The sequence below is a fragment of the Aquarana catesbeiana genome, linkage group LG05 (assembly GCF_042186555.1).
Source record: "Aquarana catesbeiana isolate 2022-GZ linkage group LG05, ASM4218655v1, whole genome shotgun sequence".
In the NCBI taxonomy this organism is placed as follows: Eukaryota; Metazoa; Chordata; class Amphibia; order Anura; family Ranidae; genus Aquarana; species Aquarana catesbeiana.
In genome coordinates, this window is record NC_133328.1 from 312,127,928 (window position 1) to 312,153,952 (window position 26,025).

A 26,025-nucleotide genomic window follows, 5' to 3' on the forward strand; every position below is an offset into this window, starting at 1 on the left:
TTAAACTCTGCACTGAATAACCATACTTACCATAATAATGCAGACCAGAAACTAAAAAGAAAGTTACTGAACTGACGCCACTAGGCACAGCTGGCATAATACTCCAAGACTATATTTCTGATAAATTACCATGATAACCTTCTGTAAAATTAAGACTTAAAACACTTCTTGAAGGTTTTGCACAGCTTAAAAAAATTGGACTACAAGACAAGAAAAGCTGCACAGATCATGCTCAGAGTGCATTTAATAAAACTCAAGTCAACATTGCATTTTTTTCACAAAAAAATATCAAATGGCAGTGTGCATCTCTTCAGAAATATGAAGTGCATATATGGTTTAAAGTAGAGTTACAGGCTAAAATACAAATAGGTCCTGGACAATAAACCCCCCCCCCCTCATTTTTAGATACTGTCTTTTTTTTTTTTTTTTTTATATAGTTTTATGTTTAATCTCTTTTAAGTATTTGCAGAACATACAGGTTTACAATACAAGTACAGCTTGTTACTGAATAGATGTGTCCAAATTTGGACACTCATAATGGTAAGCTATAAGCATTGTAGAACAAACAAACAACAAATGTTTTATGCAGACTTAAGTTATAAAAATAAATATTAACAACTTTATCCGTGCCCACCAATGCAGGCTGCCTGTGCCCAATGCAGCCTACCTGTGCAGGGGAGGAGAGGAACAGGAGAGCCGCCCAGGTGATCAGAGCGCAGTGCAGGGAACACAGCAATAACAGCTTTCATTTCAATTGTCATGTTCCCGCCACTCAATGTCATACAGCCTCGCCCCCTGGCCGAGGAACTTTAATTGACAGATCACCCGTCACCGAGATTGGATGGGTGATCTGTCTATCAAAGTTCTAGGACCAGGAGGAGGGGCTATATCAGACAGCGAGTGGTGGGGAACATGGCAATTGAAATGAAAATTTATCACTGCAATCTGATCACCTGGGTGTCTCTCTCTCTTCCCCTCTGCGATCGCTGTGAGAAGGACTCCCAATTCCACCCAGGCTACCGGCGGTGCTCATCCCCTGCTCCCAGGCAGCCATACAGCTCGCCAGCCCTCAAAATCCACTCGCAAAATGCAAATGGATTTTTTGAGGTAGGTACATACATATAAACACATAAAATATATATATATGTATGAAGGAAAGAAAGAGAAGGGAAAAGAGGGGGGGAGGGTACCATAGGGCGGGTCTCGGGTAGAACTGAAACCTCAGATGGTGTTAGCGATAAAGGAGTCAAAGTCTGAGGAGTATCTGAAATGAGACCATACTGTCCACATAAGTTTAAGTGATTCAGATTTATCATCATCCCATGCACCATATGTTCCATTAACTCGATCCTGTCTAACTCACAAGCCCATTCAGCCATTGATGGAACCTCAGTCTGGCACCATCGCCTAGCTATCACCGAAAGAGCCGCTGTGAGAAAGTGCCTAATTACGTTTCTTTTAATTTGTTTTTAAGAAGCCGGCAGAATGGATAGCACTGTGATCTGAGGTTCATTTGGGATCTTATTTCCTACTGATCGATCAAACAAGAGTAATATTTTATCCCAAAATGTGATAATTTTCAGACAAGTGCCTCAAATATGGGTCATGGTGCCAGACTCCCGCAAACATCTCCAGCAGGTATCAGAAATAGATGGATCAATTTTATGTAATAATTTAGGGCAGCGATACCACCTAGATAAGATCTGATAGTTGCGTTCATGTGCATTAGAAGATATAAAGTTTGTATTAAACAGCAGCATTTTGTCCTAATCCATATCTTCCGGCGATATTTGCAATTCTTGTTCCCACTTCAAAAGAAATGGTGATGGGTGTGGATAGGACTCCCTCAGCAAGATCTGGTATATCTTTGAAAGTATGTGGTCCGGTCTAGAGGATTGAGAAAGCAGCAATTCAAGAGCAGTGCAAGGTCATGTTAGGAGGTCTATAAAGGGCCTTGTATTCAAGTAAGGTTTCAGCTGTGTGTATTCCAGCCATGCACGTGATGAGCTATGACAAGAGGGGAGTATCTGGGAAAGGGAGACAAGAGTCCGGCCACAGAGGGTATGGCTCAAAAGAGCACAGTCTTGGCGATGCCAACAGAGAAACTTAAAGCCGGTCAACGGGGAGGAAAAAAAAGTTAGTCCGAACAACAGGGTCAGAGGACTTGGTCTGGAGGAGAGTAAGCCCTTATCCCATGTCTGTAAAGTAGCAAGTACGGTAAAAGGCAATAAATCTTTAGAGGGTCTCTGATCGGGTGCTAACCATAACAAGGATGTAAGGTCTGGGGAGATAAGATCATTCTCCAGATGAGTCCACAATTTGGTGGCATGGCAATGACACCAGTCAACCACTCTGATCAAAGAAGCTGCATGAGAGTACAGCAGTAAGTGGGGAAGAGCCACCGTCCCTGTGCTAAGGTAAGGATAGTTTGTCGAATTCTGGGTTTTTAATGTCGTCATATGAAGGTACTGATAGTCTTATTTAGAGATTAAAAAAAAAACTGGAGATGGAGGAGCAGGAACAGCCTGAAAGGTGTACAGTAATTTTGGTAAAAAATTCATCTTAATGGTATTCATGCGACCCAACCACGAAATGTGTGGCTTGTCAAAGGATTTAAGGCAGGCACGAATCATTTGAAAAGGGGGCTTATAATTAAGGTCTGCCATATCGGGCAGACGTTAATAGATGAAATTTTAACACAAAGATATTTTATAGCTATAGGTTGCCATTTAAAAAGGCAACATTTTGTCAGAGGTGAGATACAGATGATTGGGATAGAGAAATATTCAAAACCTCCGTCTTTTCATAGTTCACCTTAAAGTTATTTATCGCACCAAATTCTTCAAACGTCCATACCAGAGATGGAGGAGAGGTCAGGCTGTTGGCAATATATAACAGAAGGTCATCTGCATAAAAGGGAGAGTTTGTACCGATGAGGGCCTACCGTAATGCCTAGAATATTGGCGTGTTGACGATTGGCAATTGCCAGGTGTTCCATGGTGAGAATATACAAGTGGGGAGAGAGAGGACATGCCTGCCGCATACCATTGCAGATCCATACAGATTCTGAAAGGAGGCCGTTGGAGTGGATCCTCACTGAGGAGCACATATATAAAGCCAATATTTTTTAGTCAGCAACTTAGGGCCAATGTCAATCTGTTGAAATGTTTGTTGTAAAAAGGACTAGTGGACCCCTGTCAAACGCCTTTCCGGCGTCAACTGAAAGCAGGCAAGCTGGAATATGGCACTTCTGGGCATGTGCCATTAGGGTAAAGGTTTTAAAGGGTATTATACCTAGCCTCCCTGCCCGGAGGATCAACATGTACAAGATTGGGAATCAAAAGGAGTGAGTCGGTTAGCCATAATTTTAGAATGCAACCAAATGTCTATGTTGGTGGTAGCTGTCGCATGAAGTAGGGTCCTTACCTGGTTTGGGCAAGACCGTAATATGTGCCTCAAGTTCCTGCGTCGGGAATAGGGGAGTCACTGCCAACCGCATTAAATGATTTAGTCATGAAAGGGGTGAGGTCTTGAAAAATCTTATAGAAGCGAGCAACATACCCATCTGGGCCCAGACTCTTATTATTCTTAAGAGAAGAGATCCCAGTAGCGAGTTCTTTAACATACTAATAGCCATGAGAGGCCCAGGGCCTGAAGCTTGATCGTAAAACACTTGAAATTCAAGTCAATAGCACTTGTATTCATGTGCAAAAATGCTCTACATGGGTCTGAATACAGCCTTAGAAAAAATAGGATTTTTATAACAGCTTACCTGTAAAATCCTTTTCTTTTGATGTACATCACGGGACACAGAGCCTCAGTAATTACTGATGGGTTATATAGGGTATCACTAGGTGATTAGACATTGGTCACACCCTAAACAGGAAGTTCAACCCCCTATATAATCCTTCCCCTTACAGGGATACCTCAGTTTTGTAGCAAAGCAATATAAGTGTATTAGAAGAGGGGTGGGACCTCTGTGTCCCGTGATGTACATCAAAAGAAAAAGGATTTTACAGGTAAGCGGTTATAAAAATCCTATTTTCTTTCTCGTACATCACGGGACACAGAGCCTCAGTAATTACTGATGGGACGTCCCAGAGCAATGCTATCTGAGGGGAGGGGACCACACAACGTAGGGTGTAATCAGACCTGAGGACCTCATACCGCTGCCTGCAGCACACTACGCCCAAAGCGATATCCTCATGCCTTCCCACATCCACCTGATAAAATTTGGTGAATGTATGGACTGAAGACCAGGTTGCGGCCTTGCAGATTTGAGCCACAGAGGCCTGGTGATGCACCGCCCAAGAAGCACCAATAGCCCTTGTGGAGTGTGCCTTGATCTTGAAAAGGAGGAATTTTCTGTTTCAAACCATAAGCTTGAATAATCATTTGTCGAATCCACTTAGAAATGGTAGATTTTGACGCTGCCTGTCCTCTATTGGGACCTTCTGGCAGCACGGACAAAACATCCAATTTGCTAATTTGAGCAGTTGCTTTCAGATACTGCTCTTACTATCTTACTACATCCAAAGAATGTAGTGACCTTTCTTCCGTAGAACAGGGATATGGAAAAAAAGGAAGGCAGAACAATATCTTGGTTTAGATGAAAACCTGAAACCACTTTCAGTAGGAAGCTAGGATGAGGGCGAAACACCACTCTATCCTTGTGTATGATTAAATAAGGCTCTTTACAGGAAAGAGCTGCTAATTCTGATACTTTAGCAGAAGAAATGGCTACCAGAAAAATTAACTTTCTTGTCAACAAGACCAAGGGAATTTGACCTATTGGTTCAAAAGGCTGTTTCTGTAAGACTGACAGAACCAAATTCAAGTCCCAGGGGTTTAGGGGCGCCTTAACCGGAGGATTAAGACGTGTCACCCCCTGCATAAAGTTTCGGACGAAAGAAAGTGAAGCAAGTGGCAGTTAAATTATACTGATAAGGCCGAGATCTGACCCTTGATGGTACTCAAGGCCAGCTTCATTTCTAATCCCATTTGTAGAAAGTCAAGAATTCTACCTATTACATATTTTCTGGGATGCCAACCCCTGGATTCACACCAGGATACATAAGCTTTCCAGACTCTATGATAAATCACTCTGGAAGCTGGCTTCCTTGCATTGATTAAGGTAGAAATCACAGAGAAGAGAAAAAGACTGAAAACTGCTCCTTAACATGAGACACCTCCATCCCTATATTACACATAAAAAATAAAAACTCGCCCATGGGATTTTAAATGAGGTGTCCATGATGATCACAGGTAAATAAATATAATCAGTAGAAAAATATTAAGGTTTATTAAGATCATTATCATCCAATACAGGTCATACATGTAGATGGCAATTCATAAAAGCAGCAGCATAACATGATAGTCCTAAATACATAGCCAAAATGACATACAAAGTATCATGAATACAGATATACATAATACATCTCTAACCCGACGCGTTTCGCGAGCTCTCCTCGCATCATCAGGGGCTGATGTGTATATCTGATGTCTGTAACAAGTAAAAAAGTACATTGGAGTATAGGTTATGATTGGACAAAAGCACAAAGCCAGAACTGGTGGTCACCATACTCACTTGTCAGGTGATTGGCTCCAGGGGCCGACCCCCGGCAGGGGCGGGCGGAAAGCCTCTCCCACGGGAGCTGAAGGGACAAAGGCCAAAGCATGGAAAGCCGAGGTCAGGCGTAGGGCAGGCATGGCAAGAAAATGGAAAGGAGGAGAGGGTTGGACCCAAATGTCACCCAGAATCCTTGCAGAGCGTACTCACTATAAGATATATGAGTATAAACGTATATATGTTAACCACTTGCCGACAGCCTAACGCACATATACGGCGGCAGAATGGCACGGGCAGGCAGAATCACGTACCCGTACGTGATCTGCCTCCCGCGGGCGGGGGGTCCAATCGGACCCCCCCCGGTGCCAGCGGCGGTCGGCATTTGACTGGGAGCGTCGGGAGGCGAGGGGGAGACCATCCGATCGTGGCCCCCCCCCTCGCGATCGCTCCCAGCCAATCGGAATCCTCCCCTGCCTGTGTGTAGTTTCACACAGGCAGAGGATGTGATGTCATCTCTCCTCGGCTTGGCAGTTTCCGTTCCAGCGCCGAGGAGAGAAGACATGTAAGTGCACAACACACACACACACACACACACACAGTAGAACATGCCAGGCATACTTTACACCCCCGATCCCCCCCCCAATCACCCCCCCCCGTCACAAACTGACAGCAAGCAGTATTTTTTTTTTTTTCTGATTACTGCATGGTGTCAGTTTGTGACAGTTACAGTGTTAGGGCAGTGAGTATTACCCCCCCTTTAGGTCTAGGATACCCCCCTAACCCCCCCTAATAAAGTTTTAACCCCTTGATCACCCCCTGTCACCAGTGTCACTAAGCGATCATTTTTCTGATCGCTGTATTAGTGTCGCTGGTGACGCTAGTTAGGGAGGTAAATATTTAGGTTCGCCGTCAGCGTTTTATAGCGACAGGGACCCCCATATACTATCTAATGAATGTTTTAACCCCTTGATTGCCCCCTAGTTAACCCTTTCACCAGTGATCACCGTATAACTGTTACGGGTGACGCTGGTTAGTTTGTTTATTTTTTATAGTGTCAGGGCACCCGCCGTTTATTACCGAATAAAGGTTTAGCCCCCTGATCGCCCGGCGGTGATATGCGTCGCCCCAGGCAGCGTCAGATTAGCGCCAGTACCGCTAACACCCACGCACGCAGCATACGCCTCCCTTAGTGGTATAGCATCAGAACGGATCAATATCTGATCCGATCAGATCTATACTAGTGTCCCCAGCAGTTTAGGGTTCCCAAAAACGCAGTGTTAGCGGGATCAGCCCAGATACCTGCTAGCACCTGCGTTTTTCCCCTCTGCTCAGCCCAGCCCACCCAAGTGCAGTATCGATCGATCACTGTCACTTACAAAACACTAAACGCATAACTGCAGCGTTTGCAGAGTCAGGCCTGATCCCTGCGATCGCTAACCGTTTTCTTGGTAGCGTTTTGGTGAACTGGCAAGCACCAGCCCCAGGCAGCGTCAGGTTAGCGCCAGTACCGCTAACACCCACGCACGCAGCGTACACCTCCCTTAGTGGTATAGTATCTGAACGGATCAATATCTGATCCGATCAGATCTATACTAGCGTCCCCAGCAGTTTAGGGTTCCAAAACTCGCAGTGTTAGCGGGATCAGCCCAGATACCTGCTAGCACCTGCGTTTTGCCCCTCCGCCCGGCCCAGCCCACCCAAGTGCAGTATCGATCGATCACTGTCACTTACAAAACACTAAACGCATAACTGCAGCGTTCGCAGAGTCAGGCCTGATCCCTGCGATCGCTAACAGTTTTTTTTGTAGCGTTTTGGTGAACTGGCAAGCACCAGCGGCCTAGTACACCCCGGTCATAGTCAAACCAGCACTGCAGTAACACTTGGTGACGTGGCGAGTCCCATAAGTGCAGTTCAAGCTGGTGAGGTGGCAAGCACAAGTAGTGTCCCGCTGCCACCAAAAAGACAAACACAGGCCTGTCGTGCCCATAATGCCCTTCCTGCTGCATTCGCCAATCCTAATTGGGAACCCACCGCTTCTGCAGCGCCCGTACTTCCCCCATTCACATCCCCAACCAAATGCAGTCGGCTGCATGAGAGGCATTTTCTTTATGTCCTCCCGAGTACCCCTACCCAGCGAACCCCCCCAAAAAAGATGTGGTGTCTGCAGCAAGCGCGGATATAGGCGTGACACTCGCTATTATTGTCCCTCCTGTCCTGACAATCCTGGTCTTTGCATTGGTGAATGTTTTGAACGCTACCATTCACTAGTTGAGTATTAGCGTAGGGTACAGCATTGCACAGACTAGGCACACTTTCACAGGGTCTCCCAAGATGCCATCACATTTTGAGAGACCCGAACCTGGAACCGGTTACAGTTATAAAAGTTAGATACAAAAAAAAGTGTAAAAAAAAAAATAAAAACACATACAAAAATATAAAATAAAAAAAAAATTGTTGTCGTTTTATTGTTCTCTCTCTCTCTATTCTCTCTCTCTTGTTCTGCTCTTTTTTACTGTATTCTATTCTGCAATGTTTTATTGTTATTATGTTTTATCATGTTTGTTTTTCCAGGTATGCAATTTTTTATACCTTACCGTTTACTGTGCTTTATTGTTAACCATTTTTTTGTCTTCAGGTACGCCATTCACGACTTTGAGTGGTTATACCAGAATGATGCCTGCAGGTTTAGGTATCATCTTGGTATCATTCTTTTCAGCCAGCGATCGGCTTTCATGTAAAAGCAATCCTAGCAGCTAATTAGCCTCTAGACTGCTTTTACAAGCAGTGGGAGGGAATGCCCCCCCCCCCCCAACGTCTTCTGTCTTTTTCTCTGGCTCTCCTGTCTCAACAGGGAACCTGAGAATGCAGCCGGTGATTCAGCCAGCTGACCATAGAGCTGATCAGAGACCAGAGTGGCTCCAAACATCTCTATGGCCTAAGAAACCAGAAGCTACGAGCATTTTATGACTTAGATTTCGCCGGATGTAAACAGCGCCATTGGGAAATTGGGAAAGCATTTTATCACACCGATCTTGGTGTGGTCAGATGCTTTGAGGGCAGAGGAGAAATCTAGGGTCTAATAGACCCCAATTTTTGCAAAAAAGAGTACCTGTCACTACCTATTGCTATGATAGGGGATATTTACATCCCCTGAGATAACAATAAAAATGATTTAAAAAAAAAAAAAAAAAAAAAAAAAAAAAAAAAAAAAATGAAAGGAACAGTTTAAAAATAAGATAAAAAAATAATAATAAGAAAAAAAAAAAAAAAAAAAAAAAAAGCACCCCTGTCCCCCCTGCTCTCGCGCTAAGGCGAACGCAAGCGTCGGTCTGGCGTCAAATGTAAACAGCAATTGCACCATGCATGTGAGGTATCACCACGAACGTCAGATCGCGGGCAGTAATTTTAGCAGTAGACCTCCTCTGTAAATCTAAAGTGGTAACCTGTAAAGGCTTTTAAAAATGTATTTAGTTTGTCGCCACTGCACGTTTGTGCGCAATTTTAAAGCATGTCACGTTTGGTATCCATGTGCTCGGCCTAAGATCATCTTTTTTATTTCATCAAACATTTGGGCAATATAGTGTGTTTTAGTGCATTAAAATTTAAAAAAGTGTGTTTTTTCCCCAAAAAATGCGTTTGAAAAATCGCTGCGCAAATACTGTGTGAAAAAAAAAAATGAAACACCCACCATTTTAATCTGTAGGGCATTTGCTTTAAAAAAATATATAATGTTTGGGGGTTCAAAGTAATTTTCTTGCAAAAAAAAATTATTTTTTTATGTAATCAAAAAGTGTCAGAAAGGGCTTTGTCTTCAAGTGGTTAGAAGAGTGGGTGATGTGTGACATAAGCTTCTAGATGTTGTGCATAAAATGCCAGGACAGTTCAAAACCCCCCAAATGACCCCATTTTGGAAAGTAGACACCCCAAGCTATTTGCTGAGAGGCATGTCGAGTCCATGGAATATTTTATATTGTGACACAAGTTGCGGGAAAGAGACAATTTTTTATTTTTTTTTGCACAAAGTTGTCACTAAATGATATATTGCTCAAACATGCCATGGGAATATGTGAAATTACACCCCAAAATACATTCTGTTGCTTCTCCTGAGTACGGGGATACCACATGTGTGAGACTTTTTGGGAGCCTAGCCGCGCACGGGACCCCGAAAACCAAGCACCGCCTTCAGGCTTTCTAAGGCCGTAAATTTTTGATTTCACTCTTCACTGCCTATCACAGTTTCGGAGACCATGGAATGCCCAGGTGGCAAAAAACCCCCCCAAATGACCCCATTTTGGAAAGTAGACACCCCAAGCTATTTGATGAGAGGTATAGTGAGTATTTTGCAGACCTCACTTTTTGTCACAAAGTTTTGAAAATTGAAAAAAAAAAAAAATTTTTTTTTCTCGTCTTTCTTTTTTTTCAAAAACAAATGAGAGCTGCAAAATACTCACCATGCCTCTCAGAAAATAGCTTGGGGTGTCTACTTTCCAAAATGGGGTCATTTGGGGGGGGGGGTTTGTGCCACCTGGGCATTCCATGGTCTCCGAAACTGTGATAGGTAGTGAGGAGTAAAATCAAAAATGTACGCCCTTAGAAATCCTGAAGGCAGTGATTGGTTTTCGGGGCCCCGTACGCGGCTAGGCTCTCAAAAAGTCCCACACATGTGGTATCCCCGTACTCAGGAGAAGCAGCTAAATGTATTTTGGGGTGCAATTCCACATATGTCCATGGCCTGTGTGAGCAATATATCATTTAGTGACAACTTTTTGTAATTTTTTTTTTTTTGTTGTCATTATTCAATCACTTGGGACAAAAAAAAATGAATATTCAATGGGCTCAACATGCCTCTCAGCAAATTCCTTGGGGTGTCTACTTTCCAAAATGGGGTCATTTGTGGGGGTTTTGTACTGCCCTGCCATTTTAGCACCTCAAGAAACGACATAGGCAGTCATAAATTAAAGGCTGTGTAAATTCCAGAAAATGTACCCTAGTTTGTAGGCGCTATAACTTTTGCGCAAACCAATAAATATACACTTATTGACATTTTTTTTACCAAAGACATGTGGCCGAATACATTTTGGCCTAAATGTATGACTAAAATTGAGTTTATTGGATTTTTTTTAGAACAAAAAGTAGAAAATATTTTTTTTTCAAAATTTTCGGTCTTTTTCCGTGTATAGCGCAAAAAATAAAAACGGCAGAGGTGATCAAATACCATCAAAAGAAAGCTCTATTTGTGGGAAGAAAAGGACGCAAATTTCGTTTGGGTACAGCATTGCATGACCGCGCAATTAGCAGTTAAAGCGACGCAGTGCCGAATTGTAAAAAGTGCTCTGGTCAGGAAGGGGGTAAAACCTTCCGGGGCTGAAGTGGTTAATCTACGAAAATAGATGTAGCAGAGGAATATGAAACAATATACTCTAGAGCAAGGGGTGCAGGAGTGTCCAACAATGTTAGAAGAAAAAAAAAAGGAAAGAAAGGAAAGAAAAAGAAGGGAAAAAGAAAAGAAAAAAATAGAAGACCCAAATGTTACCCCTAGGTTATGCAGGGTGTATTTACTATGAAGAGTTGTATGAATGTATGTATATAGGCAATTAATGTAGTCATAGTCATGGTATCCTAAGTTACTTATGAGTCTTTATATAGTGAACTCACTGAGAGGATTGAACATGTATATATGTATATAACTCAATTAATTGGTATCAAAGTATTATAAAAGTATGAGGATGTTGTACAGAAGTACATAGGATACAAGAATATCCTGCAAGACATACTCATATATCTTATTATAGTGAGTACGCTCTGCAAGGATTCTGGGTGACATTTGGGTCCAACCCTCTCCTCCTTTCCATTTTCTTGCCATGCCTGCCCTACGCCTGACCTCGGCTTTCCGTGCTTTGGCCTTCGTCCCTTCAGCTCCCGTGGGAGAGGCTTTCCGCCCGCCCCTGCTGGGGGTCGGCCCCTGGAGCCAATCACCTGACGAGTATGATGATCACCAGTTCTGGCTTTGTGCTTTTGTCCAATCATAACCTATACTCCAATTTACTTTTTTACTTGTTGTTAGACATCAGATATACACATCAGCCCCTGATGATGCGAGGAGAGCTCACGAAACGCGTCGGGTTAGAGATGTATTATGTAGATCTGTATTCATGATACTTTGATGTATGTCATTTTGGCTATGTATTTAGGACTATCATGTTATGCTGCTGCTTTTATGAAATTGCCATCTATATGTATGACCTGTATTGGATGATAATGATCTTAATAAACCTTAATATTTTTCTATTATATTTATTTACCTGTGATCATCATGGACACCTCCTCATTTAAAGTCCCATGGGCAAGTTTTTATTTTTTTAAAGGTAGAAATCACAGGATCTGAAAGCCCACGACTCTTCAGAACGTGGGTTTCAATAGCCAGGACAGGATGGAACACTGGACCTTGAGATAACAGGTCTGGACATGACGGTAGGGTCCACGGGGAACCTACTGTCATCTTTACTATTTCTGCATACCAAGCCCTCCTGGGCCAAGCTGGGGCCACCAGAAGTACTGACTGCTTTTCCTGCCTGATCCTACGAAGGAGTCGTGGCAGTAGCAAGATAGGCAGGACTGCATAATTCAGTGAGAACCGATGCCACGGAATCACCAACGCATCTGTCCCGTATGCAAGAGGATCCTTTGTCCTTGCCACAAACTTGTCGATCTTTTTGTTGAATTTGGACGCAAAGAGATCTACATCTGGAACCCCCCCATCTTTGGCATATGACCCGAAAGACTTCGGGGTGAAGAGACCATTCCCCTGGGAACAACCGCTGGCGACTTAAATAGTCCGCCTGCCAGTTTTCTATCCCTGGAATGAAAACTGCCGATATGCATGGCACATGCTTTTCTGCCCAGATTAAAATCTGGTTCACTTCTCTTTGGGCTGCCAGACTCCTGGTGCCTCCCTGATGATTGATATAAGACACTGCTGTGGCATTGTCGGACTGGATCCTGACTGGGCAACCCTGTAGCCTGAGAGTCCAGGCCTTTAGAGCTAGACATGCGGCACGGATCTCCAGGATGTTGATGGGTAAGGTCCTCTCGGTTTTGGACCATACCCCTTGGACCGCAGACTGTTCCAGAACTGCTCCCCAACTCGAAAGACTGGCATCCGTTGTTACCACCGTCCAGGTAACCGGTAGAAAGGATTTCCCTTTCTGCAAGCTTTCGGGTATTAACCACCAATTGAGGCTCTGACGCACTGCATGAGACAGGTGCATCGGAAAATCTAATGCCTGAATTTTCTTGTTCCAGGCTAACAGGATACTGTGTTGCAGCAGTCTTGAATGAAACTGAGCATAGGGCACTGCTTCGAATGAAGCTACCATCTTTCCCAGCAGCCTCATACAAAAGGCTGACAGAAGGACCCTTCTTTGTCCTGACTACTTGAATCAGCTCCCTTAAGGCAGTGATCTTTGCCTGAGGTAAAAATACCTTTTCCCTGGCTTGTATCTATGATCAGACCCAAATATTCCAGTCTTCTTACTGGTTTTAGGAAAGACTTCTCTAGGTTGATAACGCAACCTAGGCATTCCAGATACTTGACTGTGGTCATCAAGTTCCCGCTCAAACAGGCTACCGACCGGTCTATCAAGAGCAGGTCGTATAGGTATGCTATGACAGTTAGACCTTGAGCCCTTAAATCTGGCCAGAGCAGGAGCCAAGATCTTTGTAAACACTTAAGGTGCAGTGGCTAGCCCGAAAGGTAGAGCCACAAACTGGAAATGGCGCCCCTCTATTTAGAAGCGCAAGTACTTTTGATGAGCAGGAAAAATGGGTACATGCAGATATGCATCTCTGATGTCTATTGATGCCAGAAATTCTCCTCCCTGCAGGATGGAGACTACTGACCGAATTGATTCCATGCGATAGGATCGAATCCTTAGGAATCGATTCAGATCCTTTAGATCCAGAATGGGTCTGACCTCCCCATTTGGCTTTTGGACCGTAAAAAGGTTGGAATAAAATCCCAATCCTTGATCCTTCGTGGGAACCACCATGACGACTTTTTGCGACAAAAGTCACTCTAACGCTAGAAGAAGTGACTGCTTTTTCTCTGGATCTCTGGGGACATTTGATCTGAGTAAATGAGGAGAGGGGAATTCTTGGAACTCCAGTTTGTAACCTAAAGTTACGGTGGAATTACCCATCTGTCCTGGAAATTCTCCTGCCAGAGCTTTGAGAACTGTAGCAGTCTTCCCCCCACTCAAGCGAGCAATTTTTTAACCATAAGATTCTACGCATATGCACCAACCCAAGTGAAAGACGAGAAGTTTGCATGATAGAATCTCTGATGGCGTCAACAGCAAAACATAAGGCCGCTGGAAGGTTAGCCAACCCCTGGGCCTGCTGTTCAGGTAGAACTTTGATGACCTGCTTAACATGGTCTCTTAAGTATTGACAGACTCCGATCGCTGCCACTGCAGGTTGAACTACTGAACTTGCTAAGGAGAAAACATCCTTCAACAGGGATTCCATCATTTATCAATAGGATCCCTGAGCGTCTGAGCATTGTCTACAGGACAAGTCAAACTTTTATTTACGGAGGAAATGGCAGCATCAACGGCCGGTATCCCCCACATCTTTGTAAACTTTTCTTCCATAGGATAAAGTGTTGAAAACTTTTTAGGCGGAAAAAAACGTTTATCTGGGTGATCCCACTCAGAATAAATGAGCTTTTCAAGTAAATTATGAACAGGAAAAGCATGTGTTTGAGGAGGCTTCAGTGACCCCAAAAAAGAAGAGGGTTCTTTAACTGATTCAGACAGGGGTAATTTAAATGTGGAGCGGACCAATCCAGCAAGGATCTGTACCAAGACTTTCTCATCCTGAGAAGCCGAAGAGGGCCCTTCTCCACTTGATTCCTCAGAGGAGGAATCATTTGTCCCATCCCGATCCTCTGAAAGGGATTCTTCTCCTTTATCCCAGAGTTCCTCAGCTTGAGGGTCCTGGGTAACAGAGGAAGACCTAATGCGTTTTCTTCCACTGAGTGAAGATGCAATTACGGCCATTAATCTTTCCTCTAAACCATTAATGGTTGAGGAAAAAACCTCCTGTGTAATGTATACAGGGGCTGAAGTGCCAGAAGCAGATGCAGCCCCTGACCCCAACGGCTCTCCCTGGCTAGCCACTCCTGGCCCTTCGGGGGGAAGGTGCTGCAGAAGAGGGGTCCTCATAACCTGAGGGATATCCCCTAGAGCCTCTGGTTCTTGGGGTATTTGTACCTCTTCTACCCATAGTGCAAAGCAACAAGGTGGAGGTATCACAAAAATAGGATTTTTTAAAACAGCTTACCTGTAAAATCCTTTTCTTTCGAAGGACATCACGGGACACAGAGCCACAGTAATTACTGATGGGTTATATAGGTATCACTGGTGACTGGACACTGGCACACCCTATCAGGAAGTTCAACCCCTATATAATCCCTCCCCCTTGCAGGGATACCTCAGTTTTGTAGCCAAGCAATATAGTGTATTAGAAGAGGGGCGGGACCTCTGTGTCCCGTGATGTCCTTCGAAAGAAAAGGATTTTACAGGTAAGCTGTTTTAAAAAATCCTATTTTCTTTCTCGAACATCACGGGACACAGAGCCACAGTAATTACTGATGGGATGACCCAGAGCAATGCTACCTGAGGGGGGGAACCACGACCAAGTAGGGTGCAATCAGACCTGAGGACCCTGTACCGCTGCCTGCAGCACACTACGCCCAAAGGCGATATCCTCATGCCTTCTCACATCCACCTGATAGAATCTGGTGAATGTATGAACTGAAGACCAGGTTGCGGCCTTGCAGATTTGAGCCATAGAGGCCCGGTGATGCACTGCCCAAGAAGCACCAATAGCCCTTGTGGAATGTGCCCTGATCTGAAACGGAGGAATCTTCTGTTTCAAACCGTAAGCTTGAATGATCAACTGTCGAATCCATTTAGAAATGGTAGCTTTTGACGCTGCCTGTCCTCTATTGGGACCCTCTGGCAGCACAAACAAAACATCCGTCTTGCGGATCTGAGTAGTTGCCCCTAGATAGGCCTTAACTGCTCTTACTACATCCAACGAATGTAGAGATCTCTCTTCCGGAGAACAGGGATCTGGAAAAAAGGAAGGTAGAACAATGTCTTGGTTTAAATGAAAATCAGAAACCACCTTCGGTAAAAAACTAGGATGAGGGCGTAGTACCACTCTATCCTTGTGTATAATCAAATAAGGCTCCTTACAGGAAAGAGCTGCTAATTCTGATACTCTTCTAGCAGAAGAGATGGCCACCAGAAAAATTGATTTCCTTGTCAACAAGACCAAAGGAATCTGACTTATTGGTTCAAAAGGCTGTTTCTGTAACACAGCCAGGACCAAATTCAAGTCCCAGGGGTTTAGGGGCGCTTTAACCGGAGGATTAAGACGCATCACCCCCTGCATAAAGTTTCGGACCAAAGAATGCGAAGCAAGTGGCCGCTGAAATAATACTGATAAAGCAGAAACCTGGCCCTTGATGGTACTCAAGGCCAGCTTCATCTCTAATCCCATCTGTAGAAAATCAAGGATTCTACCTATGACATATTTCCTGGGATGCCAACCTCTCGATTCACACTAGGTTATATAAGCCTTCCAGACTCTATGATAAATCATCCTGGAAGCTGGCTTCCTTGCATTAATCAAGGTAGATATGACAGGACCTGAGAGCCCACGACTCTTCAGAACGTGGGTCTCAATAGCCAAACCGTCAAATTTAGCGTTTGTAAGGCAGGATGGAACACTGGACCCTAAGATAACAGGTCTGGGCGTACCGGTAGGGTCCACGGGGAACCCACCGTCATCCTTACTATTTCTGCATACCAAGTCCTTCTGGGCCAAGCGGGGGCCACCAGAAGTACCGACTTCCTTTCCTGCCTGATCCTGCGAAGGAGTCGTGGTAGTAGCAGAATAGGCGGGAATACGTAAATCAGTGAGAACCGATGCCACGGAATCACCAACGCATCCGTCCCGCATGCAAGAGGATCTTTTGTCCTTGACACAAATCTGTCTATCTTTTTGTTGAATCGGGATGCAAAGAGATCTACATCTGGAACCCCCCATCTTTGGCATATGGCCCAAAAGACGTCGGGATGCAGAGACCATTCCCCTGGAAGGAACTGCTGGCGACTTAGATAGTCCGCCTGCCAATTCTCTATTCCCGGGATGAAAACTCCCGATATGCATGGCACATGCATCTCTGCCCAGACTAAGATCTGGTTCACCTCTTTTTGAGCAGCTCGGCTCCGGGTGCCTCCCTGATGATTGACATAAGCCACTGCTGTGGCATTGTCAGACTGGATCCTGACCGGACAACCCTGTAGCCTGATAGTCCAGGCTTTTAGAGCTAGATGTATCGCCCGGATCTCCAGAATGTTGATGGGTAAGGTCCTCTGTCTTGGACCATACCCCTTGGACCGCAGCCTGTTCCAGAACTGCTCCCCAACCTGACAGACTGGCATCTGTTGTTACCACCATCCAGGTAACCGGTAGAAAGGATTTCCCCTTCTGCAGGTTTTCGGGTATGAGCCACCAATTGAGGCTCTGACGCATCGCATGCGACAGGTGCATCGGAAAGTCTAATGCCTGAACCTTCTTGTTCCAGGTCGACAGAATACTGTGTTGCAGCATTCTTGAGTGAAACTGAGCATAGGGAACTGCTTCGAATGAAGACACCATCTTCCCTAGTAGCCTCATACAAAAGGCGGACTGAGGGACCCTTCTTGGTCCTTACTGTCAGAATCAGCTCTCTCAAAGCAGTGATCTTTGCCTGGGGTAGAAATATTTTCTCCTGGCTTGTATCTATAATCAGACCTAAATACTCCAGTCTTCTTACTGGTTTTAGGAAAGACTTTTCTAAGTTGAGGATCCAACCCAGGTGTTCTAGATACCTGACCGTGGTCCTCAAGTTTCCATTCAAAGAGGCTACCGACCGGTCTATCAAGAGCAGGTCGTCTAGGTATGCTATGACAGCTATACCCTGAGCCCTTAATCTGGCCAGAGGAGGAGCCAAGATCTTTGTGAACACTCGAGGTGCAGTGGCTATCCCAAAAGGCAGAGCCACAAACTGGAAATGGCGCCCTCCTACCTCGAAGCGCAGAAACTTCTGATGAGCAGGAAAAATGGGCACATGCAGATATGCATCTCTGATGTCTATTGATGCCAGAAATTCTCCTCCCTGCAGGGTGGGAACTACTGTTCGAATTGATTCCATGCGGAAGGATTGAATCCTTAGGAATCGGTTCAGATCCCTTAAGTCCAAAATGGCCTGACATCCCCATTTGGACCGTAAAAAGGTTGGAATAGAAGCCCAATCCCTGGTCCTTTGCGGGAACTATCATAATGACCTCCTGCGACAAAAGTCGCTCTAACGCTAGAAGGAGCGACTGCTTCTTCTCTGGGTCTCTGGGAACATTTGATCTGAGGAACCGAGGAGAAGGGAATTCCTGAAACTCCAGCTTGTACCCTAAGGTTACTGTGGAGACTACCCATCTGTCCTGGAAGTCCTCGTGCCAGAGCTCTGAGAACTGTCGCAGTCTTCCCCCCACTCGAGTGAGCGGGGGCACCCCCTCATGCAGAGGTCTTAGTGTTTTGCCTAGTAGGCTTCTTTCCCCAGGACTTCTTTTGTCCCTGGGGTTGACTCTTGTCTCTGGACCCCGATGGAGGCGGCCGTCGAGACTGCCTGGAGGCTGAAGCCCCCGGCGCTGGGGAAAGAGTCCGTTTGAAAGAGGGACGCTTACTTTTCTTCTTGACAGGTAAGAGAGTGCTTTTCCCACAAGAGATTCTCTTGATAGTTATCCAAGTCCTCTCCAAACAACCTTGCACCACGAAATGGAAACCCAGCCAGTAGCTTCTTACATGGTGCTTCGGCTGACCAATTTTTCAACCATAGGATTCTACGTATATGCACCAACCCCAGTGAAAGACGGGAGGTTTGCACGATAGAATCTCTAATGGCATCAACCACAAAGCATAAGGCCGCTGGAAGGTTAGCAAACCCCTGGGCCTGCTGTTCAGGTAATACTTTGATGACCTGCTTAACAACAGACTCCAATCGCTGCTACTGCAGGTTGGGCCACTGATCCTGCTAAGGAGAAAACATCCTTCAATAGGGATTCCATCCTTTTATCTACAGGATCCCTGATCATCTGAGCATTGTCTACAGGACAAGTCAGGCTATTATTTACGGAGGAAATGGCGGCATCAATAGCCGGTATTCCCCACATTTTGATAAACTTTTCTTCCATCGGATAAAGTGTTGAAAACTTTCTCGGCGGAAAAAAACGTTTGTCTGGGTGATCCCACTCAGAATAAATAAGCTTTTCAAGTAAAGTATGAACAGGAAAAGCATGTGCTGCTTGGAAAGGTTTCAGTGACCCCAAAGCAGAAGAGGATTCTTTAGCAGTTACAAGATCTGCCTGAACGGCTATCTTCAGAGATGGTGACCATTAGGCCGCAGAGCCCGGGTGGTATAACCACTTTCTAGACCCCTGTGGCCCGTCTCTAGCCTGGAGGGAACATTCAAACATGAGAAATCCCCCTTTCCACCTTACCTGCTTGCAGCCTGCTTTGAGATGCTGGGACATAATCAGCACTGAACACCTGAGACAGTCAGTCAGCATGTGTAGGTTTGTGCTCTTGGCAGCCCCCGGTGGTCATTTACCTTAAAGGAGAAAAGCCACTAGAACTCAAAAATTCTGTGGAATCTCCTCTTACCTTATCCAGCCGCAGGGTGCTGTTTACACAGACCCAATCTTCACCTCTCACGGTGGGCTCCGTTTGAAAAAACCGTCAGAGACTGGGGCCCCCATCAGTAGGGGGATCCAACAGTTCTGGGACCGTAAAGCACCTCGCCAGAAATTAGGACGTTTAAAGCCATTTTCTGATCTGCGGGGTCCAGCTCTCTAAAAAGAGAAGCATTACGGGTAAAACCTCGTTTCTTCGGACACGAGGCCCGGGTACCATTCAATTCGGCCATGAAAAGACACTTTGAATGGATCCGGTTCGCCTGGCTTGCCCCAGTATAGGATCTTAGGATATTCCCTTTGGAGCTCAGCACAGGACATCTTTACACGTCCATCACCTAAGACACTGGCGTAAAAACTGAGGTATCCCTGCAAGGGGGAGGGATTATATAGGGGGTTGAACTTCCTGATAGGGTGTGCCAGTGTCCAATCACCAGTGATACCTATATAACCCATCAGTAATTACTGTGGCTCTGTGTCCCGTGATGTTCAAGAAAGAAAAATGAACACTGACTGCTGAGCGATGTAGTCCAGCAACAGCCACTGCTACCAATGCCCAGTCTTAGTGTTCCTAAGTAAATGCTGCCTAGGGAATGCCTGTGTCCCACCTTACATGCGACCGTCAGCTCTGTGTCCCTCCATAGGCTGTGTGCACCTAACAAGTGTGCTTCATATAGCCTTGCAGCCGGCGATGTGGGCGTCTAATCACGCCGGACTTGGCGCTGACGCTCCGCCCCCCCCCCTCCTCCTCTGACCACCCCCCCCTCGTTTTTTTCAAAAAACAGCGCTTTCCCGCGTGGCCTCCCGTGTGGAGGGGAGGCTGGGGGTGGAGGAGGAAGGAGAGAGGCCGGCAGGTGATGGGGTCTGCCATATGTAATGGCGGCGGTGATAGAGCGGCATACAACCGCCTCACAGACCAACTGCGGCCCCCCCCTAATCTTGGGGGGAATATCCCTGAGGAGAACCCCCCATCCCATCCTACCGGAAGCTCGGCTGGAGGAGCTTGTGCAGCATGAAACACTGAGACAGACTATCAGCATGAGAAGGTATATGCTCTTGGCAGCCCCCGGTGGCGACAATAGGCATAGCATACATTTACTTAAAGGAGAAACCTACTAGAATTAAAAAATTCTGTGGAATCTCCCTTACCTTATCCAGCTGCAGGGTTCTGTTATACAGACCCAATCTTAACCTCTCACGGTGGGCTCAGTTTGGAAAACCTTCAGAGACTGGGGCCCCCTATGGATAGGGGGATCCGCAGTTCTGGGCCTGTAAAGCACCCGGCCAAGAATAAGGCTAGAAAAAACAAATTCTGAAATGCGGGGTCCAGCTCCCTAAAAAGAGGAAGCGTTACAGGTAAAACCTCGTTTCTTCGGACACGAGGCCCGGGTACCATCCAATTCGGCCTAGAAAGGACACTTTAAAATGGATCCGGTTCGCCTGGCTTGCCCCAGTATAGGAACTTCCCTTTGGAGCTCAGTACAGGACATCTTTACACGTCCAACACCTAAGACACTGGCGAAAAAACTGAGGTATCCCTGTAAGGGGAGGGATTATATAGGGGGTTGAACTTCCTGCTTAGGGTGTGACCAGTGTCCAATCACCTAGTGATACCCTATATAACCCATCAGTAATTACTGAGGCTCTGTGTCCCGTGACGTACGAGAAAGAAAGGTATGTGTAACTAAACGCAAAACATGGATCACAATAAAGAGCAGTACAGCTGAGGTGAAAAGGACTTAAGGTGTTACCATGCTGGCTGACATGCCTAATTTATCTTGGATCTTGTAAGCGCCGGTTCACATTAGAAGCGGCACGACTTGCAGGTCGCCTCACCGAGGCGACCTGCACACGACTGCCGCGGCGACTTGCAAGACGACTTCTGTATAGAAGTCTATGCAAGTCGCCCCCAAAGTAGTACAGGAACCTTTCTTCTAAGTCGGAGCGACTTGCGTCGTTCCTATTAGAAAAGTTCCATTTTGCAGAACGGGAGGCGACTTGTCAGGCGGCTAGGTCGCCTGATAAGTCGCCCCCGTGTGAACCGGCCCTAACTGTTTTTAACCAATGTTTAAATAAACACTGGAATGCTGCACTTAGAGTTGCTTCTTCTCCTCTGAAGTGTCATTCCTTCCACCACTTTGTTGCCATGCATACTACCAAGAAGCCTGCTGGTTAATACTGAAGTATAATTCACACAGGCCCTCCCTCCTTCTTTCCTTGCTAAAGGGTGTAGATGCAACTTTATTCCATAAAATGTCAGGGGGACAATCCAAAAAGTAGCCAATGCATTAGGCTGCCAAACCAGCTACTGACAAGGCCTGTGCTTGCAATCACACTGGAAAAAACCCTAATGAGGAGACACTCTGAGACCTCTGAAATGCATGCAATACTTTTTGAATTGTCCCCCCGACTTTTATTGGAATATAGTTGTATCTGGACCTCTTAGCAGTGGTGTGGTGCTTCAATGTCCTTTTTTTTTTTTTTTTTTTTTTAACACTAGAATAAAGGTGGCCATGACAATCTTCTGGGGTGTAGAAGCTGCCTGCCCAAGATACTAGATAATTTACACCAACATCAATACTTTAAGATAGTGATACCAGTGAGCTAACCCTAAGGGTCCAGTGTTATTTTTCCACTTTCCTCAAATAATTCCCTTAAAATGTCAGTTCATCCACATCTAATGTTTTACTTTTGATATGCAAAAATGTGAAACCAGGTGACAATTTAAGTCTTTCAGGGAATCATTTGATGCAATCTCTGCACTTGAGTTAATGAGCCTGCAATGTAGAGGAAGGGCTTTCAAAGCTAGGGAAATTAAAACAGAAAAGACAAAAGTGGCCCAAAGCTGCATGCTGTGTTGGTTGAATCATTATTGAGCAATAAAAAGTTCCTGGGTCTGCTCATCTGTAATGACACAAGAACCCCCTAGGTACCCCTTGGAACATCACCCTTGTTGTTTTAGTTGCTCACATTACTGTTGACTAACCGGTCTCTTTTCCTTTTGAAGAGATGTACCCAGCATATTTTCTCTGTATTTACTCTCCTCTAACACTTTATGTACAAATCTGTATCATTTTGGGTATTATGACTTATTGTTAAGTACTCTCATATCCCAATGTATGTCATTATTTTTGAAATCCAAAATGAACACAACTGAAAGACCAAAAAAAGAAAAATAGGTCCTGGGTCATGTATGTACATTTACTGCTGGTGGCAGACAACTCCAAAAGTGATACCAAAAATAGTTTCATTTTACACCACACAGGGGGAAGGTCTGACAACAGCTGGTCAGGGCTCATCACCTAGGGCAAATCTATAAAAGTACTAAAAGTAAAAAGGGACAAGGCCTCCCATGATGGAATTATCTCACTGTGAAAACTGAAGTAGCAATCCTCTTCAATAATACATAGGATAAATATTACATGGAACATAAAATTATCTGACATGTACTACTTGCAGTTGCAACCACGTGCTCTTAAGATGCCTGAAAGTTTTCCAGAGCACGGTCTACTGCTATACTTTGAAAACCCTCAGTTATCAAACCTGGATAAAAGGATACAAGATTACACACACCAATGGATGATTTAAATAAGGGGCGCACTCCTCCCCGCTCTCTCTCTGCAGGCAGGGATGGACCTAAAATTTCAGTCTGCACAACCAGTCAACTACACAGTCGTGGGCTTTCTTGCTTTTTGAGTTCAGGTATAGTTTGATAGAAGGTATACATGCCCCTTAATAGTGTTAACATAAAGCAATATAATTAAAAAACAAATTGTATTTAGAACAAAATGTCTCATCCTGTTTTACCTGCATGGTACATCACAAAGTATCCGGTCATAGTACAGCACTTCTTTAGCACCATTATTTTCAACTAGGAGTCGGGGAATGCTCGATGCATCATGGTTCACCACCATAACACAGGGACTGCTTAGCCTCTTAGCTTGATGAACTAACAAATAGCAACGCTTGTTGTCCACATCATTAGCAATGACAAAGCCCTCTAAAAATTTGCAGAAAAAAAAAACAAAAAAAAAAAACGTTAGCTAGCAGCAATATCAATTGTAACTTAATTCATGTGAATTCTAGCAATAAATACAATTTAACAACTTGTCAAGGTGGTTATTCTTACACAAGAGACATTATTCTTATAACAAAACAAAGTTTTTTATGGCAAAAACACCTTCCGAAGAAGTAGGCCAAGATCACAGGGTCTCTAGCTCTAGGATTGTGGGTGTTTCATGCAGTTAGAGATTGCCTAGTTTATTTTTCAGTCTTTGCAGTGGGAAAAGAAAAATCAGCAAACCACCATTATGGCTGTATAAAAATAGATTTTTTTTTTTTTTTTTTTTTGTTAAAAGCACACAAGATTATATAGATTAGGTTTATACTAGCTATTCAGAGTAACCAAACATCTCATCAATAGAAATCAATGCTTTTTACACAATATTTTGATTACATTTATTATCTAACTATAGTCAACACTTTGAAAATGTCACGTGTCGATAAACTTGAGAATTGCCGATTGTGCCAGCTAGTCAATTAAGAACAGTGCTCCCATTACCTGTACCTTCACTAAACAGCTTTTTCATAGCTTTGAAGTATTCTTTCGATCACTGCCCTAATGCAAGTTTAAACTTGTAGACATTAAGTACTGAAAGCAAGAGGTGGTACGGCATTACACGGTGAGTTTAGCACACCCACAGTTACCCTGCCATGCTTTACAGTAAACGTTAGGCACTTATAATGTATAAAGTATTAGTATGGCCTAACCACTGCTTTTCTATTAGGAGCTCCTGGGGCACATTTTATAAAGCACAGCTGTGTGATGTATTAGCCTGCCTGCAGTTTACCTTGCTTTGGGACTATGCAAATGAAGTCCTATTGGGGGAATGAATGAGAAGAAGTTGGAGACCGGTCATAGAACACTATATAGGACACTGAAGACTTTACAGTCTGCTCTGCATTTTATGAATACAGTTTAAAATGCAGACACAGTGTGATGTAATCACCGGTATTAAATAGGGTCCCAAGTCTCACATATGTTCACCTTGATCCAAATACATGCTCATTGATCCACGATGTTCCGCTTTCTAATCACCTACCATCCATCACGTTTGTAATTAAATTTTAACCACTTTTTTGTTTATATTTTTTTACATTCAGATCTGGAATTTTCTTTAAAATTACTTTTCCCAGGCCAACTATCCAAAGAGGAGTCTTTTCAAAACAGCAGGTGGCATCCGTAGTTTGTTGTATACGGTTTAGCAAAGCGGCCAAATGAAAACTTTTTTCCTCTATTTGGGCCAGATTTGAAACTAAAACTAAACTTTTGGCCCCTCACACAGTGGTGTGCTTTTGTGGCGCTTTTTTAGGGTGGAAAAAGCACATACAAATTATTTCCCATTTAATCCTATGTACCACTTTGCACTGTAGGTGTGCTATGCTTTGAAAAGTCCTGGATGCTGCTTCTTTGGTGAAGTTTTTCAAAAGAGCACCAAAAAAGGCACCTTCCATTGTAAGCCAATGGGAATGCATCAAAAGCACCATCAGTGTTATATTGGCACTCCCTTTGGAGTGCCAATACCTTTTCAAGCCACGGAAAGTTCATGTACTTGCTTTTCAGTTGTGTTAACACAGTTACATGGTCTTCCGGAATAACCAGTCATTTTATCATTAATATTTTCACATGAGCAAAGAGTGTTTGCCAGAAGGACTCAGAAGATAGAGACATCAAATATAAAAACAAATTGTTACACACAGAGAAATCCTGTGAAATTGACTAGCTTGTGTAAGAAAACAGGGGTTTATTTACTAAAACTGGAGAGTGCAAAATCTGATGCAGCTCTGCATAGAAACCAAACAGCTTCCATTTTTTTTGTCAAAAGTTTAATTGAACAAGATGAGGTTAGAAGTCGATTGGCTACCATGCACAGCTGTAACAGATTTTGCACTCTCCAGTTTTAGTAAACCCACCGCACAGAACCCACAGCCCTTTCTAGAAGCCCTCTAACTGTAATCAGGGGCTGCAAGTAAAAATGTGTGAATTTAGTTAAGTCATGTCATACCAGGAAATGGAACATCCATGTCTGCATGTAACATTTCTATAAGTTGCTTTGTTTTAGATCCTGGAGCAGCACACATATCCAAGATCTATGATGAAAACCAAAAATTAGAAATTAAATGCCTATTCAAGGTAAAATGATGATTTCATAAAGAACCATCAATATACTACTTTGGATAATTTAGGTATAGTATTTATATCATTAACAAATTCCCTGGGTTGCAAAACATACTTTGTGATGTGGCTGGACATTCAGAAGAACAGGAGGAATCATACTGACTGCTTCTTGACGACTTATATTACCCTGAAAATCAAAAAGGATAACATAAATAAACATGCTTGTTGGTTACAAACGCTGGTAATTTTCTCCTAGCACCCATTACGGCACTGCTTGTCAAACTCGCCCATTGAGTTAAAAGGGGCCACATCACCATGTGCAACGTACACGATTGCACAGAGGCAGTTCAACATTATAGGGTTAAATCAGGTAGTGAGGAGGTGATATCACCTTCAAACCCCCTATCAAATGCCTTCTAAAAAGCACTGACTGGAAGCAGAGAGCCTGAGAGCGGGGATTTCTGAAGATCCTGAGCTGG

General features: G+C 44.2%; 1 protein-coding gene across 2 annotated transcripts in view; it reads right to left on the reverse strand.

Annotated features, from left to right (window-relative positions):
* Positions 1–26,025, reverse strand: part of NSUN2 (NOP2/Sun RNA methyltransferase 2) — a 153,811-nt gene that overhangs the window by 90,235 nt on the left and 37,551 nt on the right. For both annotated transcript variants that reach the window (XM_073630839.1, XM_073630838.1), the window contains 3 exons: positions 25,662–25,733; positions 25,434–25,518; positions 23,176–23,368 (listed from right to left, as the gene is read on the reverse strand). In XM_073630839.1, the coding sequence (XP_073486940.1) occupies positions 23,176–23,368; positions 25,434–25,518; positions 25,662–25,733 (350 nt within the window). The remainder of the gene's footprint in view (positions 1–23,175; positions 23,369–25,433; positions 25,519–25,661; positions 25,734–26,025) is intronic.